Below are 14,361 nucleotides of genomic sequence, written 5' to 3' on the forward strand. Positions count from 1 at the left end.
AAAAAAAAAAAAAAAAAAAAAAAAAGTAATGGTCAGATGATGGTTCTCGGAGCCACGAACTCGGTCGACGGCCGAAACTTCTTGGAGAGGTTTTTTTTTTTTTTTCTTTTTCTTTTTGGCAACTTGGCAGAACTCCCCCCCGGTACGCGTTTTGTCGTCCGAGTTTATCCCTGACCAGTGTCAGCGAGCTGTCCCAGACATTTGGGTGGCTTTGCCACTACTGTTTTAATTGTCTTTTTTTGGGTCTTTTCTATAATTTAACCCTCTCTTTAAATTCATGCTGTCTTTATGATGCATCTAGGGTAGGGGTCTGGTGGTAGACTTCAGAACATATTTAACCATGTTGCAGTTACCCAGAATAATATTGTATACCTACGTAAGCCCCAGTATGTAAGTGGTGCGTATAGGCAGGTCCATGCGATCAACTGCCAAGAAAACCGCTTGCAAGTCAACCAACATCCCGAGGTTACAACATTCGCCAGTCAAGGTCACGCTGTCCTGACTTGACCTTTGAACGCTCCTTTTTTGGTGACTCTCCATCAATTTTTTTTTTTTTTCGCCTCCCGATACACGTCATTTAACTTCTCTCATTGGCGGTGTGCCGAGGTCGTTGATAGGACCAGAATCGTGTTGAGTTTTTTTTTTCCCCGACTTTTTTTTTTTTTTTTTTATCGCGATAGCGAAGTCCTTTTGTGCCGAGATGTCTTTGCGCGCGTCTGTGTTGCAGACTACAACTCAACCATTTTTTTTTTCTTTTCTGGCCGTGTCATCTGGACTTCCCGTAGCTGGTCTAGCCAGGCTGAACTTTTCCACGCTAGACCATATCTGTAAAAGGTGTTATCCATCCGTCTGTCAAGTTTTCTTGGGAACAGAATCAGCTAGAACTTTTCTCGCTCTTTTTTGAGAGTTGCGGCTGAAGGTTATTGTGCAAGCATGTGGCTAGGGTAGGGCCACCGTGTTATGAGTTGTGTTGATATGTGCCCAAAAATAGCTTCAAGGTTGGAGACTATGATAGTCACCATGCGACTCTGGGGTGATATTCAGCCAGTCAGTGACTACGGTGTCTCTCGAAAAATTAGCAATCATCTATGCAGAATGGGAATCGTGGGATCACAGGCTTTACGAAAGCGTACAAGCTGGATATTCTCGACATTGCAGCAAGGTATCTGCCGTGATGGTGAGGTAAAGGGCTGTAGCTAATATGGTATAATAACATCTTGGCAGTCACAAAACCAAGACCGAGTTAACCTGCTTCAGGTCATATCCGAATCAACTTAAATATTGCCGTTCTGGATTATGTAAAGTTCTAGTTCTAGTATATTTGTTTATCGACAAAGAACAGAAATAATAGAGAGAGTATTGAAAAGAGCAAAACCCACCCACAACATCACATCAAATGCCTCGTCCTCTCCTCGCTCTCCCTAATCCACCCATCCAACATGTCCCTATCCCTCGGCCTGAACCCAACCTTGAAGTACTTTGGCTCCAGGGTCAAGCTGGTCGGTATAGCATTGGCCTCTAGGCAATCCAGCACAGCCTCGTCGGCCGGGTCAGCGGGGGGCACAAACTCAAACGCGGAAATCAGCCTCACAAACGCCGTGTACAGCTCCCTGTTGGCCAGGTGGCTGCCGGCACACATGCGACTGCCAGCTCCGTAGGCGTAGTGCGGCGTGCCCTCGACGTCCTCCAGGTACCGGTCCGGGTTGAAGACGTAAGGGTCGGAAAAATGGTCCGGGTCGTAGTCGGCCGCGTACGCGTTCATGTAGAAGGTCGTGCCGGCCGGGATGGTCACGCCCTCCCACTCGACGTCCTTGACGGACACGCGGGGGAGGCAGATGGGGATGACGGTGAAGAAGCGCAGGATCTCCTTGTAGATAGCCGTGATGTAGGGAATCTTCTCCTCGTCTAGGCACCGCGTCCAGGCGTCGTTGGCAGGGTAGGTCTTGAGGATCTCGGCGTGGGCGCGCTGTTGGATCTTTTGCCCCGCCGGGGAGGCTAGGTATGCAATCCCCATGATTAGGTTTCCTGGAACGGTGTCGAGGCCGGCCGATACCATGGTCAGGCCGATGGATTTGATCTCGGCTGGTGGAAGGGTACATTAGTGAGTGCGTGAGAGTAGCAGATGTGCTGAAGTAACCACTGACAAAGGAGAAAATAAATTCCAACAATAAAACTCACCTTCGTTAAGCTTGGCCTCAGGATCCTTGAGAATATTACCCGAGATACAAGGCTTATCCGTCCCCATCTTGATCCTCTCCTTCAACCCAGTCAGCAGCTGATCCATATATACATCCCTTCTCTCTCTAAACTCGCCCGCCTCACGGCTCAGCTTTGGAAACAGCCTCAACAACGGCACATAATCCTGCCAATTATTGCTCGTGCTCCTAAAATTCGACACTCCACGCTCCACATCGGTGATCTCCTTGAGCAACGCATCATCCTTATCCCCGTCGATCCTGTAGCCGTAGTTGAGCGTCAGGCTGGTGTTGAGCGCATACCTCTGCCAGTAGGCGCGCGGATCAAGATCGACCTCGCCGCCGCGCGATTCCTGCAGCAGCTCGCGGATGCTGACGGTGGACTCGAGGTCTATCAGCGGCATGTACGACTGCACGGCCGGCCGGTTGAGGGCCGTGGCGGCTGCCTTGCGGCGGCGGCGGCACGAGTCGTCCCAGGGTGAGGTCCCGATGGTGAAGCCCTGCGAGGACGAGACGACGGTGTGGAAGGTGTGCAGCTTGGGGCGGGAGACGAGGGCCGATTGGTTTGTGATCCAGAGGTGGCGGACTGAGGCGAATGTGTTGGCAAAGACTATTCTCTGGGTTGTGGTGTGTTTGTCAGTTTACGGTTCCAGGTACTGAGAGTGGGATTTTTGGTCTTCTTCTGAACAGTCTTACACGATTTCCCATCCGTACCTGAAACACAGGTCCGTACTTTTCCGCCCATCGCTGTGCCACCTTGGCGTGGTTCTCGCCCAGCTCAATCAAGCTTCCAAAGAGCGGGAGGCCTGGGACTTCGGGGAGGCCCTTTATGTGTGGCGTGTCGGTGCCATACAGGAGTCGGTATACGAAGTATGCCGCGGCAAGCAGACCTGCAACGACGACAAATGACTGCATGGCTTCGAGTGCTCAATGTAAAATGGTGATATCCGAGCGTGATTGTTTGTATATTTTGAATGAGATAGCCTCACGTTTTGTACCAACCAAGACATACACGAAGCATGTAGTGATTTGAATCACAGGTTTTGCGTCACTCGATCCTCCTCATTTCATTTCAATCTCCTCTTCTCCCCGCTCCCTTTCTCTTCTTTCCCCTCATTTCACATCGTCAATAGTGGTTCTACGTGGACCGGTTTCATCACTGTGCATCTGGCGAAAAGACCAACTCCGCCTGCACATGATCATTGGGTAAAAATAAGAACTAGCGCAATTGAAGAAAGGTAATCAAACACACTAGGTGAGTAAGCCACCGTCTAACATGTCATTTTCAAAGAAAAAGTAAGCCAAGTATGCGGTGTAGTAATCCAAGTGAAAAAAAAAAAGGATAGGGCTGCTATATCTATAAGAGTACATAGTTGGCGCTTTGACATCACGGAAGCCGGCTTGGCGGTCGGCAGCTAGTCCGTTAGTGGCCTAGTCAAGCAGTGATTTTTTGTGTAGTTACTTTAGTATTCAGATCTCAGTGATATTATGGTAAAGTTTGGAGGGGAAGTGGGTCGCTGGTCAACAGAAGTAATTAAAGGCAGATATCCGATTGTCATTCTCAAATTACCAGTCTTTTTATATTGCGTGATGAAAATTAAGGTAGGTAGTAGCTACTGCTTGGCGACTGTTGAAAAAGCTTGCTTTCATCCCTTGCAGTTACCTCACGCCATAAATTACTGGAATAGGAAGGCTACCATGACTCGATATAAGCTCAATGACTCGGGATATTCACGATCATTCCTACGTGGGGATATAATACAATATATATGACACAAGCCGACTATATGTGATAGGTAGATCATAAATCAATGTAGATCGTGATGATAATAATGTGGCCGAGTTCTTACCCAAGTTAAGATTTCCTTGGCCGGGTTGTCTGATGATCTTATACTCGAATGGGGTCACAAAACGCGGCAAAAAAGTGCTGATGGACATCATGGTCTAGTCGAGAACAAATGACCAAAAGTCAAGCTTTTTATTTATTTCTTTTCCTCTTACACACCCCTTGACAAACCAACTCACATACACACAGAAAGACCTTAAACACCAGTCCTCATCGGCGCCTTGATGGCTGTCTCGAGCCCGCTGCGGGCGCCGTGAGCATACTCGAACCAAGGCTCGTAGACCTTCTCGGTTCTCTTGACGACTTCGTTCTTGGCGGCCGGCTTCTCATGAAAGTAGAGGCTGTCATAAGCCGTCTCGACGTTCTGGCCTGTTTGGGAGTTTGTCTCGTCGTCGATGAAGATGAAGTAGGCCTTCATCATGCAGTCGCGCTTGGTGAGGCTGTGAAGGTTGTGTCAGCAAACAGACGATCATGGTGTCTTTGTCTGTTGCAACTTTTCAGAAGGGTATAAACTCACTGCTCATCCAAATACGCCTCCTTGAACCCCGGCAGGATGGCTGTGTCGTAGCCGTTGGGCAGCACGCAGTTGATGGTGATGTCGTCGTGCAGCTTGAGCATGGGGGCCATGACGCGCACCCACTGGGACACGGCCGCCTTTGCCGACGAGTACTCCGGGTACGTGGGCAGCGGGAAGAGGCCGGCGATGCTGCCCGTGACGATGATCTTGCCGCCCCTCTTGGGCTTGTTGTGCCGCATGTAGTGCTGCGCCAGCTCCGTTCCGTACACCACGCCCTTGAAGTTGACGTCGCTGCAGCCCAGCCTGGGCTCGGGCGGGACGTCGTCCACCGGAGCATCCTTGCGCAGGAGGTTGTATCGGCTCGTGGGACCCTCGTCGACGATGCCGGCGTTGGCTACAAACAGGTCCAGCCGGCCCCACTTGGTCCACGCCTGCCGGAAGAGCTCGGCCTGGTCGGCGTAAGATGACACGTCGGCCCGGCAGTACAGCGCCGCGTCACCCGTCTCGTCGATGCTCTTGGCGATGGCCTCGCCCTTGCAGGGCTCACGGCGGCCGGAGATGGCGACGTTCCAACCCTTGGTGCGGAGGTCGCGGGCGAGGTCCAGACCGATGCCGCTCTGAAGAAAAAAGATGAAGATCGGGTTTAGTTTTTGGGCAAACACAAGACTGAAGTTGTTGATTAGGCGGGGAGGATTGTTTTTTCTCTTCTTCTAACGCACCGTAGACCCTGTGATGATGGCCGTCTTGCGGTCCGATGCCGTGGTGGAAGCCATGGTTTCGTATGCTTGGTAGGGGTGTTTGTGTTGCGCTTTACCAAGGGTGAGATATGTGATCAAAGGGGGCTTGGATGTTTCCAAGAGATAGAGATGTGCAGATTGCAATGTCGTTGATGCTGAGATGACATGCGACAGCGGCACAAGGAGGCAATGTAGCGGGCCATGGAAATGTCAAATACTATGCCGTGTAACAGCAACTATCCCCCTCAAGCAAGGCAATCCTCCTCCCCGCCGCCATTCCCCGGTTGAAGACTGGACCCCTCAGAGAGCCCACCCCTGGAAGCGAAGCACATGAAGAGCCACAGTTTCAGCTCTTTGTTTTTTTTGCCTCTCCCACTTTGCCAAAACAGTTATAGTCCTAGTCCCAAACCGGCTGACCGGGTAGGCAAGGCATCAGAGTAACGTCCATAACAATACCCCAGTCCCCAAGAAAAAAAGAATCCACACATAATAAGGTGCAGATCCGTCATCTTCACCTGGACGGGGTTTGAAGCCTAAAACGGGAATCTTCCCGCTAGAGATAGCGACATCAAGGAAAGGAGAACTCGGGGTTTTAAACACATACTCTCCCCCTACCGTGGTTCCATCATCGGCTATGTAGATAGTAATCAGCCTGCTTTGACTTTATTAGGTAGGAATTTTCGTGATATGGATCGACAGATTTGGGGGCCGACCACCCTCAGAGCTTGCCAGGTTGTTAACCAGGGTGCATTTGGGGGGGACCTTAGCAAGCTTACTTTGTAGTTTACGCGGGCCAAGGCTCACAAACGCGGCACGAAAAAAAATAGCCAGGTAACGAGGTTTGGAGAACTAAACTATGAAACGGGGTTGACAGATCGACGAAGAGGGGGAGAGTAGTTTTTTGCCAAGCGAAAAAAGATAAAGCCAAGAACCCGCGCCCCCCTTATAACATACTGTGTGTTAGTACAGAGTAGTACCCGGGGAGGCAACAACAGGTTTGCAGGGTATCTACTATGAGTAGACATTTCGAGACTTTGTCAGGTTGGCAGGCAGGGCTTGGCAAAAATTACTCAGGAACAAGGGTGCGTTTTCTTCGGTTTGCCACAAAACCACCTACACACAGACTCCCGCTTTCTTTCCGTTGCTTGCCGTTTAAAAAAAGATAAGTTCCACCTTCCGCTTTACACCTACAAATATGGGGCCTAGAGGACGGGAACCAACAAAGGTTAGGGTAGACTTTCGGGCCGTTGGGGGGATCCATGTCAAATCTCCACGGTTAATAACTCCATCTCAACGTCTGTCATTGGTTTGTTATGTGGTACGGTTATGATGAACAGAAACCAACCATCTAACAAATCGAGACAGTAGCCTACCTGGAAATACGCAAGGGAGAAGGCAAGAATAGGGAGAAGATTAAAAACAAAGAAGCAAAAAATAATAATTGATAGATGCAACCATCAACCAAATCGGTGTTGAGATCGAAAAACAAAAGAGATTTGCGCAAGCAAGATTCCTAGCAGACCTGGTAAAAGTCTGGCAAACCGATTACCATATTTCTTTCTCCACCTCTTCTTGTACAGTACAGTACACCACCCACGCCGGAAAACTGCAAGAGGAGTTGCCGAGATATGTAGGTAAAATGAGCAATGCAGAATCTCAAGTGCGATTGGTGTATAAACAACCGGGAATAACGAAAAATGTCAGATCCGCGCATCTGTCAAATCGGGTCGAACCAGTAAAAGACACTGAGGAAAAAAAAAAGACGAAAGGATTTTTTTTTTTTTTTTCGTTTCCGTCCCTGGTCTTGGATCTCACTCCAATCCCCCCAGCCCTTTCCCCCCTCTTCTTACGACAAACTCGTTTTAATAGGTTGAAGGATCAGGCATCCGACGCGGCTCAGAAGGGGTGCTGCTCGGCATGAGATCTGCAGGTTGGTCACATAGCCGAAATAAAAATCTAACGCAATGTGTCCATGTTATCCATATATTCTACAACGTTCCAAAAGCCCGCACATACTTTGTAACTAACAGCCTGCGCGAATAACATGTGCGGTTCCGCGCGGGAACTCCCCGGTCGTAGACCCGGCAGTGAAGTTGATTTTCTTTTCTTCTTCTTCTTAGTGCCCCCTTAAGTTTTGCTTCTTCTTTACAATAAGGGTAAGTCAATACGACAGATACGATCGTATGTGTGCGTGCAGTTTGAATCCGGACTGTTCGCTCCGTAGCCAATCCCCGTTGGTGTAATAGGTAAACCTTGCATCTGGCCCAGGGCATATTGTGCAGCTAGCACCGTATTCTTCTATCCCATGGTCAAGACCAAAGAACACAAGAAAAAGTCAATCATACCCTGATAATATTAAAACCATTTTTTTTTTATTTTTTTTTGTGTTTTTTTTTTCCTCAGTCCAATCGGGAGATATGCCTGTTTGTGGCGGAAATCTTCTGCCCCCCTTCCGGGCCGGGCCTGGTACGCAAGTGTCGCCTAGCAGAAAGGAGGGAAAAAAAAGTGTGGTGGGTTCCTTCAACGTCCACTTCTCTCCCCCTTGCACCATCTTATGCACCTTGGCGCCTACTTTCCTCACAGTGAGACATTGCATATATGTAATAAACATGTACAGTATGGCAGTCTTGGGTAAAGCACAGGGTGAGCAATGGCAAGGGGAAAAGGGCGAGGCACAGCACACGCAGGCTTGACAGGCCAAGGGTCGGGCTCTGTAATGGGCTCCGAAGAAATAGAATGACAGGCTTTGACAGCAACCGACAGGCATGCAAGGCGTGACAAGGGAAGAAAAAAAAAACAGATGAGAATTATCCTTACCACCGAGGAGAGGGGAATTGTTTCTTGTTGTGGGAAGGATCTTCCTAAAACCCCTTTACACATATAACCGTTGATAATATCTGACTTAATGTTTCCACTATTTCCTTCATTTTGTTCCTGCTTGGAATGAACCGTCCGATGGTCTAGAAATAGTCCTGTTGGAGAGGAGGGCAAAGTCATTCTTATATTGCTGTTACCTTCGTTTTCTCCTTTCTTTCCTCCTCTTGTCTTTTTTGGATTTTCTCCTCGTCTTCTAGGTCAGGGTCGCCCTCCTTTTTATTTTCAAAATCCCCCGATCATACGAGAGAGAGAAAAAAAAAAAAGACCAAGCAACCATGTCGACCCCAAACAGCACCGACGGCACTACCGAGCCGCAGTATGAGCCCATCAGGATAGAAAACGGCGACCAGATCGGGATGCTGGTGGTTTCCATCTTCTGCATGGTGATGCCGACCATCACCGTCATCATGCGCTTCATGGCCCGGGCCCGGGTGGCGCGCGAATCCCGCTTCAGCATGAGCGACTGGCTTCTCATCCCCTGCCTGGCGGCCCTGTACGGGCTCAGCATCGCAAACTTCCTCATGGTGTTCGAGGGTGGCTTCACCTACGACCAGGGCACCATCCCGACGCGCTTCGGCCCCGACACCCTCGTGGCTTTCCTCAAGTGCATGGCCGCCTGGCCCATCATCTGGAACTGTGCCATCTTCACCTCCAAGCTGTCGGTCCTGCTCATGTACAGCATGCTCATGCCGGTCCGCAACATGATCCTGGCCGTCCGCTGCACCGCCGTCTTCCTGGGGCTCTACAACCTCAGCGGCGTCATCGCCGGCTTCACCATCTGCCAGCCCTTTAGCAAGAACTGGGACGTGTCGGGTCAGGAGCCGGGCAAGTGCGGAGACGTCAGGTTGTTTTACCAGTGGCTGAGCGGCATCAACGTCTTTTGCGACCTGCTCCTTTTCCTGCTGCCCATGCCCGTCCTATACACGTTGAAGCTGGCCCCAAGGAAGAAGGTTGTTCTCGCGGCGCTGTTGTGTGTTGGTGTTTTGACTGTAAGCCTCTCTCCTCTTACCTTATTTTTTCTTCTTCTTTTACCTGCTTCAATATCACAAAACAAACCAGACTCCTAACAACTCCCACCCCGAAAAAAAAGGTCATCATCACAATCTACCGTCAAACCCTCCTAACCAACATGGACAACACAAACGTGACGGGAACGACCCTATTCGCCTTCCTCTTCTCCAACCTCGAGATCGCCTTTGCCGTGATCCTAGCCTGCGTCCCACTGCTCCGCCCATTATTCCGCGGAACCTTTGGCGGCGGCAGCAGCAACAACAGCAACCCGCGCGGCACCGGCAGCAACACGCTCGTGCCGCCCACCATCGGCGGAGGCGGCGGCGGCGGCGGCAGCAAGTCCAAGCCCACCAGCCGCGGGTTCGCCGAGCTGGACGACGACGATGCCGATTCTGCTGGGAGCAAGGTCGAGCTGCAGACGTACGGGAACAAGAAGAACGCTAGCGTCTCTCTGGGTGACAGGGGTTCCATCGGCGGTGGGAGGGGTGGTGGCATCATGGTAGAGACGAGGTGGGAGGTTGAGAGTCATGAAATTTCGAGGGATGGGTCGAATGGGCACGCCATGCACAAGGTTGTCAGTCCTGTATAAAAACAACAAAATGGAGATTGGGGTTTCGGTGTAGGTGTAGAGTGTAGAGTGTAGAGTGTCTCGTTTTTTTTCGAGTCTTATTAAAACTTTCTTTTGTACTATAATTATTATAACACATTGCGTATTTTCTAGGTTGGATATACTCTGTAGATACCAAAACGGCGCTGGGGACACATAAAAAAGTGGTTGGGTTTCTAGGTATTACATAGTCATATTACTTATAGACAAACATAAATATGACACTGTAAATGCAGACACGATCCCAGTGCTGCATCTACTCCACGTCCGTCTTGTACCAACCTAAAAGCCAACTGTATCAACTAACTAGCCTAGAATCTCCTGACTATGTTAGTTACCTACCTTAATCACCTGCCGGACCAAATCAAAACGGTCGCTAACAAAAAACCTTCGAATTACCGGTTCTTTTCTTTCCCACCCCCCAAAAACAAACTCATACCAGTAAACCTTATCCTGTTCGGCGAGCAAAATAAAAAGGTCCCTGTAGCAAATACCTTTCCAAGCTTCATGTGACATTTCTCCCGGTGAACCAAGTCATTTTCCACCGACAGAGGATAGGATGCCCTAGTTTCAAGCGGATCCGATCGGCACGACGGGGTTCTCAACCGGGCAAGTCGCCGGTGGGTTCCCGTTGTGGGAAAGAGTGGCTCCCTCCTTGGACAAAACCCACCAGTTCGGTCAAAGGATGGATATACATACCATGTTCGCGGAAACGACCTCCAGAGTCTTGGTTTTTTTTCTTGTTGACGGATTCTTTTGTCTTGAGTAGTGTCGTGCTGTGTGTAATGCCCATCTTCATCGTACAAATACCTCATCCCTGGAGTACAGAGTTTTGAAATTACCCAGGAGTTGTCATCTGGTTGAACATATACCCCCCCACGAGCTAGCATCTGCTTCACCGAGAATCTTGGACCAATTTTATATCCTCTTTAGGTAATCGGCCTTGCTGGTACCCCGGCCGCCCCGGCCCCAGGAGACCAAAAACCCCCCAGTCGTGGTCCACGGTGATATCCCCTAGTCAAAGGACAAGCACGTAAAGGAGCTTTCAGTAGCGATAATCTCCGGATTACAACCGAGTGTTTTGCATATCACTCAATCTGTGTTGAATCTCCGCCAAGTTTGGCAGATTCAGCAGCAAGAGTAAAAAAGAGAAGCCTGCACATGTCGTCTTTCACAAACAACCAGGCAGTTTCTCATGTAAGATGCCGAGGATGACGCCAATCAGTGTCTCATGCAGCTCGCCAAGCTAGGGATTTGAAAAATATTCCCACCACCCCCATCCCAGTGATCCGTTCTGATCATGGAGGCGACTTGATGCTTGGCTGACAACTTTGAGCAGACACCGAGCTGCTCGTCGCTCTTTGTGGGACTTTAACACAAGGTGTAGGTTATGGAGACCATATGGGTGGCTCTTCAAGCCATATTGATAACCCTCCCATGTGTCCATCTCCGCCAGTTGATATAAGGCCCCTTCTCTCTCCTTACCCTGGAGTCCAATTGTACACGTTATCAACACAGTGAGGGAACCAGTATCCGTGGGCTAATTTTCTCGCAATAATAGAAGCTTAGTTCGAAAAAAAAAAAAAAAAAAAACACAAGCCGTGACTGTGAGTCGCGCAACGAAATCATGTTTCATAATGCGACATAAGAAAATGCGTCAGGTCAAGGAAAAGAGGAAAAGTAGAACTTTTTTTTCTCTCAAGGTTTGCACCATACCAGCCCAACGACAATAGGAAGAGCAGCAACATGGCAGCTTCCTTCATCATCTCGAATGCCAGTTGAGCGTATTCAACGATCCAGAGGAACGAAGAAAAAAAAACACGAAGAATGCGAAAGAACCCAGTATATGTCATATAGATAGTTGAGATCTGATTGCAATAAAGGCAGAAATAACCCCCCAATACCCCCAAAAAGAATCCATGACGAGAACAAGGTTAAAACACAAGAAAACCAAAAGAAAATGAAATCAGCACCTCAAGCTCCCCTCACTCAAGGCTTCACATCCCACGGAAGAGGGTAGGTCCCCACCCAGTCGGAAACCTCGCTCCTGAGCTGCACAATCTCGCTCTCCGTCTCGCCGTTGCCCAGGTATGCCAAAAAGTTCTTGAGCTTGCCGGGGGTCTTCTCGCCCTTGGCCTCGGCCGCCTTCCTGGCCGCCTTGTCGACCCTGACGGCGATCGTAACCGCCCGGTCCACAATGTCAGCAACGCGGACAAAGTCGTCTTCGCCGAAACCACGCGTCGTCATGGCCGGAGTGCCCATGCGCAGACCTCCGGGTGTCAGGGCCGACTTGTCGCCAGGCACCGTGTTCTTGTTGGCGGCGATACCGACCAGCTCCAGGACGCGCTCGACGCGGGCGCCGTCGATGCCCTGCGGCTTGAGGTCGGCCAGCACGAGGTGGTTGTCCGTGCCGCCCGAAACGATCTTGTAGCCCAGACCACCGCCGCTGCCCTTGGCCTCGCCCAGCCGGCGGGCAAACGCCTTGGCGTTGACAAGGACCTGCTCCTGGTACGCGCGGAACTCGGGCATCTGGGCCTGCTTGAGCGCCACGGCCAGGGCAGCGATGGTGTGGTTGTGCGGCCCGCCTTGGTGACCGGGGAAGACGGACTGGTTGATGGGGTTCTCGAGGTCATACAAAACCTCCGCCTTGGTCTTGGGGTTGGTCGAACGCACACCCCTCCGGAAGAAGATCATGGCACCGCGAGGGCCTCGTAGAGATTTGTGGGTGGTAGTGGTCACAATGTCTGCGTAGGCAAACGGTGTCGGGACGACCTTGGCCGCGACCAAGCCCGAGATGTGTGCCATGTCGGCCAGCAGGTACGCGTTGACCTTGTCACAGATCTCACGCATACGCTTGTAGTCGATAAACCGGCTGTAGGCCGAGGTGCCCGCAACGATGATCTTGGGGCGGTAGACGTGCGCCAGCTCCTCCAACTTGTCGTAGTCGATGTAGCCTGTCGACTCGTCCAGGCGGTAGGGGACCGTCTCAAAGTACTTTGAGATGAAGGAGATCTTCTTGGTAGGCGTCTGGTATCCGTGGGAAAGATGGCCACCGTGGGGCAGGTCTAGACCCATCATGCGGTCGTGGACGCCCATGAGGGCCGAGTAGACGTACAGATTGGCGGGGGCGCCAGAGAGAGCTACAGTTGTAGAGGAGATGTGGTCAGTACGGGGCCATTAGGAAGAACACTGAGGGTGTCTTGTGAGTTATTACCTTGCACGTTGACTCCCCACTGCTTCTCATCCAGGCCAAAAGTCTCCAATGCTCGTTGCTGGCATAGCCTCTCGGATTGGTCGATGAACTCGTTACCACCGTAATACCTCGCTCCGGGGTAACCCTCGGAGTACTTGTCTAAGCAAACGCCAGCGAGCCCAAGGTCAGCAAAGGAAACAATTGGTATCTCACTGCCAGTATCTCGACTCCAACGTACTCTGCATCGGGCTTCCTAAAGCATCCAGAACTGCCTGGGATGTGAAGTTTTCCGACGGAATGAGGTTGATGTAGTGCTTCTGCCTCTGCTTTTCCTTCTCGACGATATCGTACATGGCCGGGTCTGCGGTTTGCAGGTGCGAGGAGAGAAGCTGTATATTATTTTTTTCATTGTCAGCAACAGGAAGATATCCACAAGTATCTTGTGTCCAAAACGAACCCTCTGCTGGCTCTCATGCGAGGTCGTTGACACCATCCTGACGGTCCGGTAAACGGGTCCACGCATCCTCAGCGCCCTCGAAGCCGCCTGCCTTACTGCCGGTAATGACATGATTGCAAGCACCAGTCTAGCAATCTTCTTTGAAAATAATAAAAGTACTTTTGATCCAGTTGTCCTGGAGGAATTGGAAAAAAGAAAACAAGATAAATGTGCAGGCTTTTCTGAATTGACTACTGTTGCGTTTGACCGCCTGAAACGCCGCGGTTACTCAGTTTACCTTATGGAACGATGATGCATCTATTTGGTTTCCACCAACTACCCTGCGTTTAGTTGCGGTACTCGGCGCCAGGTCGGGGTTTAGCTTCCCCCCTCCCCGCGGCCCGCGCGATAAGCAGCCAACAGCTCTTTCTCCAGAGTGTCTCCACCCTGTACATTTCTTCTAATAGTTCCTTACTCGATTGTACTGCGGATACCCGCTACAAAGACAGAAAAGCCAGTAAAAGGTCCGTGCTTTTTTTTGTGGCTCCCGCATGCACACTACCCATAAACTCCAAATTCGCGATGCACAATTTTTTGACTTGTTTTTTTCTTTCCTCTTTTCCTCTCCTCATCAACTAAATTGGGGATGATGAGACAGCTCAGACTTCGCAACAGCTCTTCCACCCTGCAGAAATGCACTGGGAGCTTGACGACATGTCCTGGCCACCCACACCACAAGATCAGAGGGGCAATTTGATAGCAATCTGACCCAAAATAGTTGGTTTTCTTTTTCTTTCTCTCTAAGAGCCGTGTCATGGTTCTCGAGCTTTGTTTGTCTTTAATGTTTTGGCCCATGCGCTAGCTCCTTGGCCTTCTCTTTTGTCGCTTCATTTCGTTTTACGTGTCCTATGCGTTGCGATAGGCTTGTCATGTATTTTGATG

General features: G+C 50.4%; 4 protein-coding genes across 4 annotated transcripts; 1 reads left to right on the forward strand and 3 right to left on the reverse strand.

Annotated features, from left to right (window-relative positions):
* Nucleotides 1–1,323: 1,323 nt before the first annotated feature.
* On the reverse strand, nt 1,324–3,110 carry PgNI_02910 (uncharacterized protein; the record flags this gene model as incomplete). The annotated part of the gene is made up of 3 exons (XM_031122967.1): nt 1,324–2,082; nt 2,179–2,812; nt 2,892–3,110. 3 exons carry the CDS (start codon nt 3,108–3,110, stop codon nt 1,388–1,390), a joined length of 1,548 nt encoding a protein of 515 aa, XP_030985070.1. The 3' UTR covers nt 1,324–1,387.
* A 997-nt stretch (nt 3,111–4,107) lies between these two features.
* PgNI_02911 (uncharacterized protein) lies at nt 4,108–5,491 on the reverse strand. The gene is made up of 3 exons (XM_031122968.1): nt 5,278–5,491; nt 4,559–5,175; nt 4,108–4,481 (listed from the first exon to the last, which is right to left on the reverse strand). Exons 1-3 carry the CDS (start codon nt 5,329–5,331, stop codon nt 4,238–4,240), a joined length of 915 nt encoding a protein of 304 aa, XP_030985069.1. The 5' UTR covers nt 5,332–5,491; the 3' UTR covers nt 4,108–4,237.
* A 2,452-nt stretch (nt 5,492–7,943) lies between these two features.
* On the forward strand, nt 7,944–9,963 carry PgNI_02912 (uncharacterized protein). Its single transcript, XM_031122969.1, has 2 exons — nt 7,944–9,161; nt 9,263–9,963. Exons 1-2 carry the CDS (start codon nt 8,448–8,450, stop codon nt 9,770–9,772), a joined length of 1,224 nt encoding a protein of 407 aa, XP_030985068.1. The 5' UTR covers nt 7,944–8,447; the 3' UTR covers nt 9,773–9,963.
* A 1,405-nt stretch (nt 9,964–11,368) lies between these two features.
* Nucleotides 11,369–13,718, reverse strand: PgNI_02913 (uncharacterized protein). The gene is made up of 4 exons (XM_031122970.1): nt 13,441–13,718; nt 13,222–13,372; nt 13,005–13,142; nt 11,369–12,930 (listed from the first exon to the last, which is right to left on the reverse strand). The coding sequence occupies exons 1-4, from the start codon at nt 13,549–13,551 to the stop codon at nt 11,780–11,782; spliced, it is 1,551 nt and encodes a 516-aa protein (XP_030985067.1). The 5' UTR covers nt 13,552–13,718; the 3' UTR covers nt 11,369–11,779.
* Nucleotides 13,719–14,361: the final 643 nt, after the last annotated feature.

Source organism: Pyricularia grisea (assembly GCF_004355905.1).
Source record: "Pyricularia grisea strain NI907 chromosome Unknown Pyricularia_grisea_NI907_Scaffold_2, whole genome shotgun sequence".
Lineage (NCBI taxonomy): Eukaryota > Fungi > Ascomycota > Sordariomycetes > Magnaporthales > Pyriculariaceae > Pyricularia > Pyricularia grisea.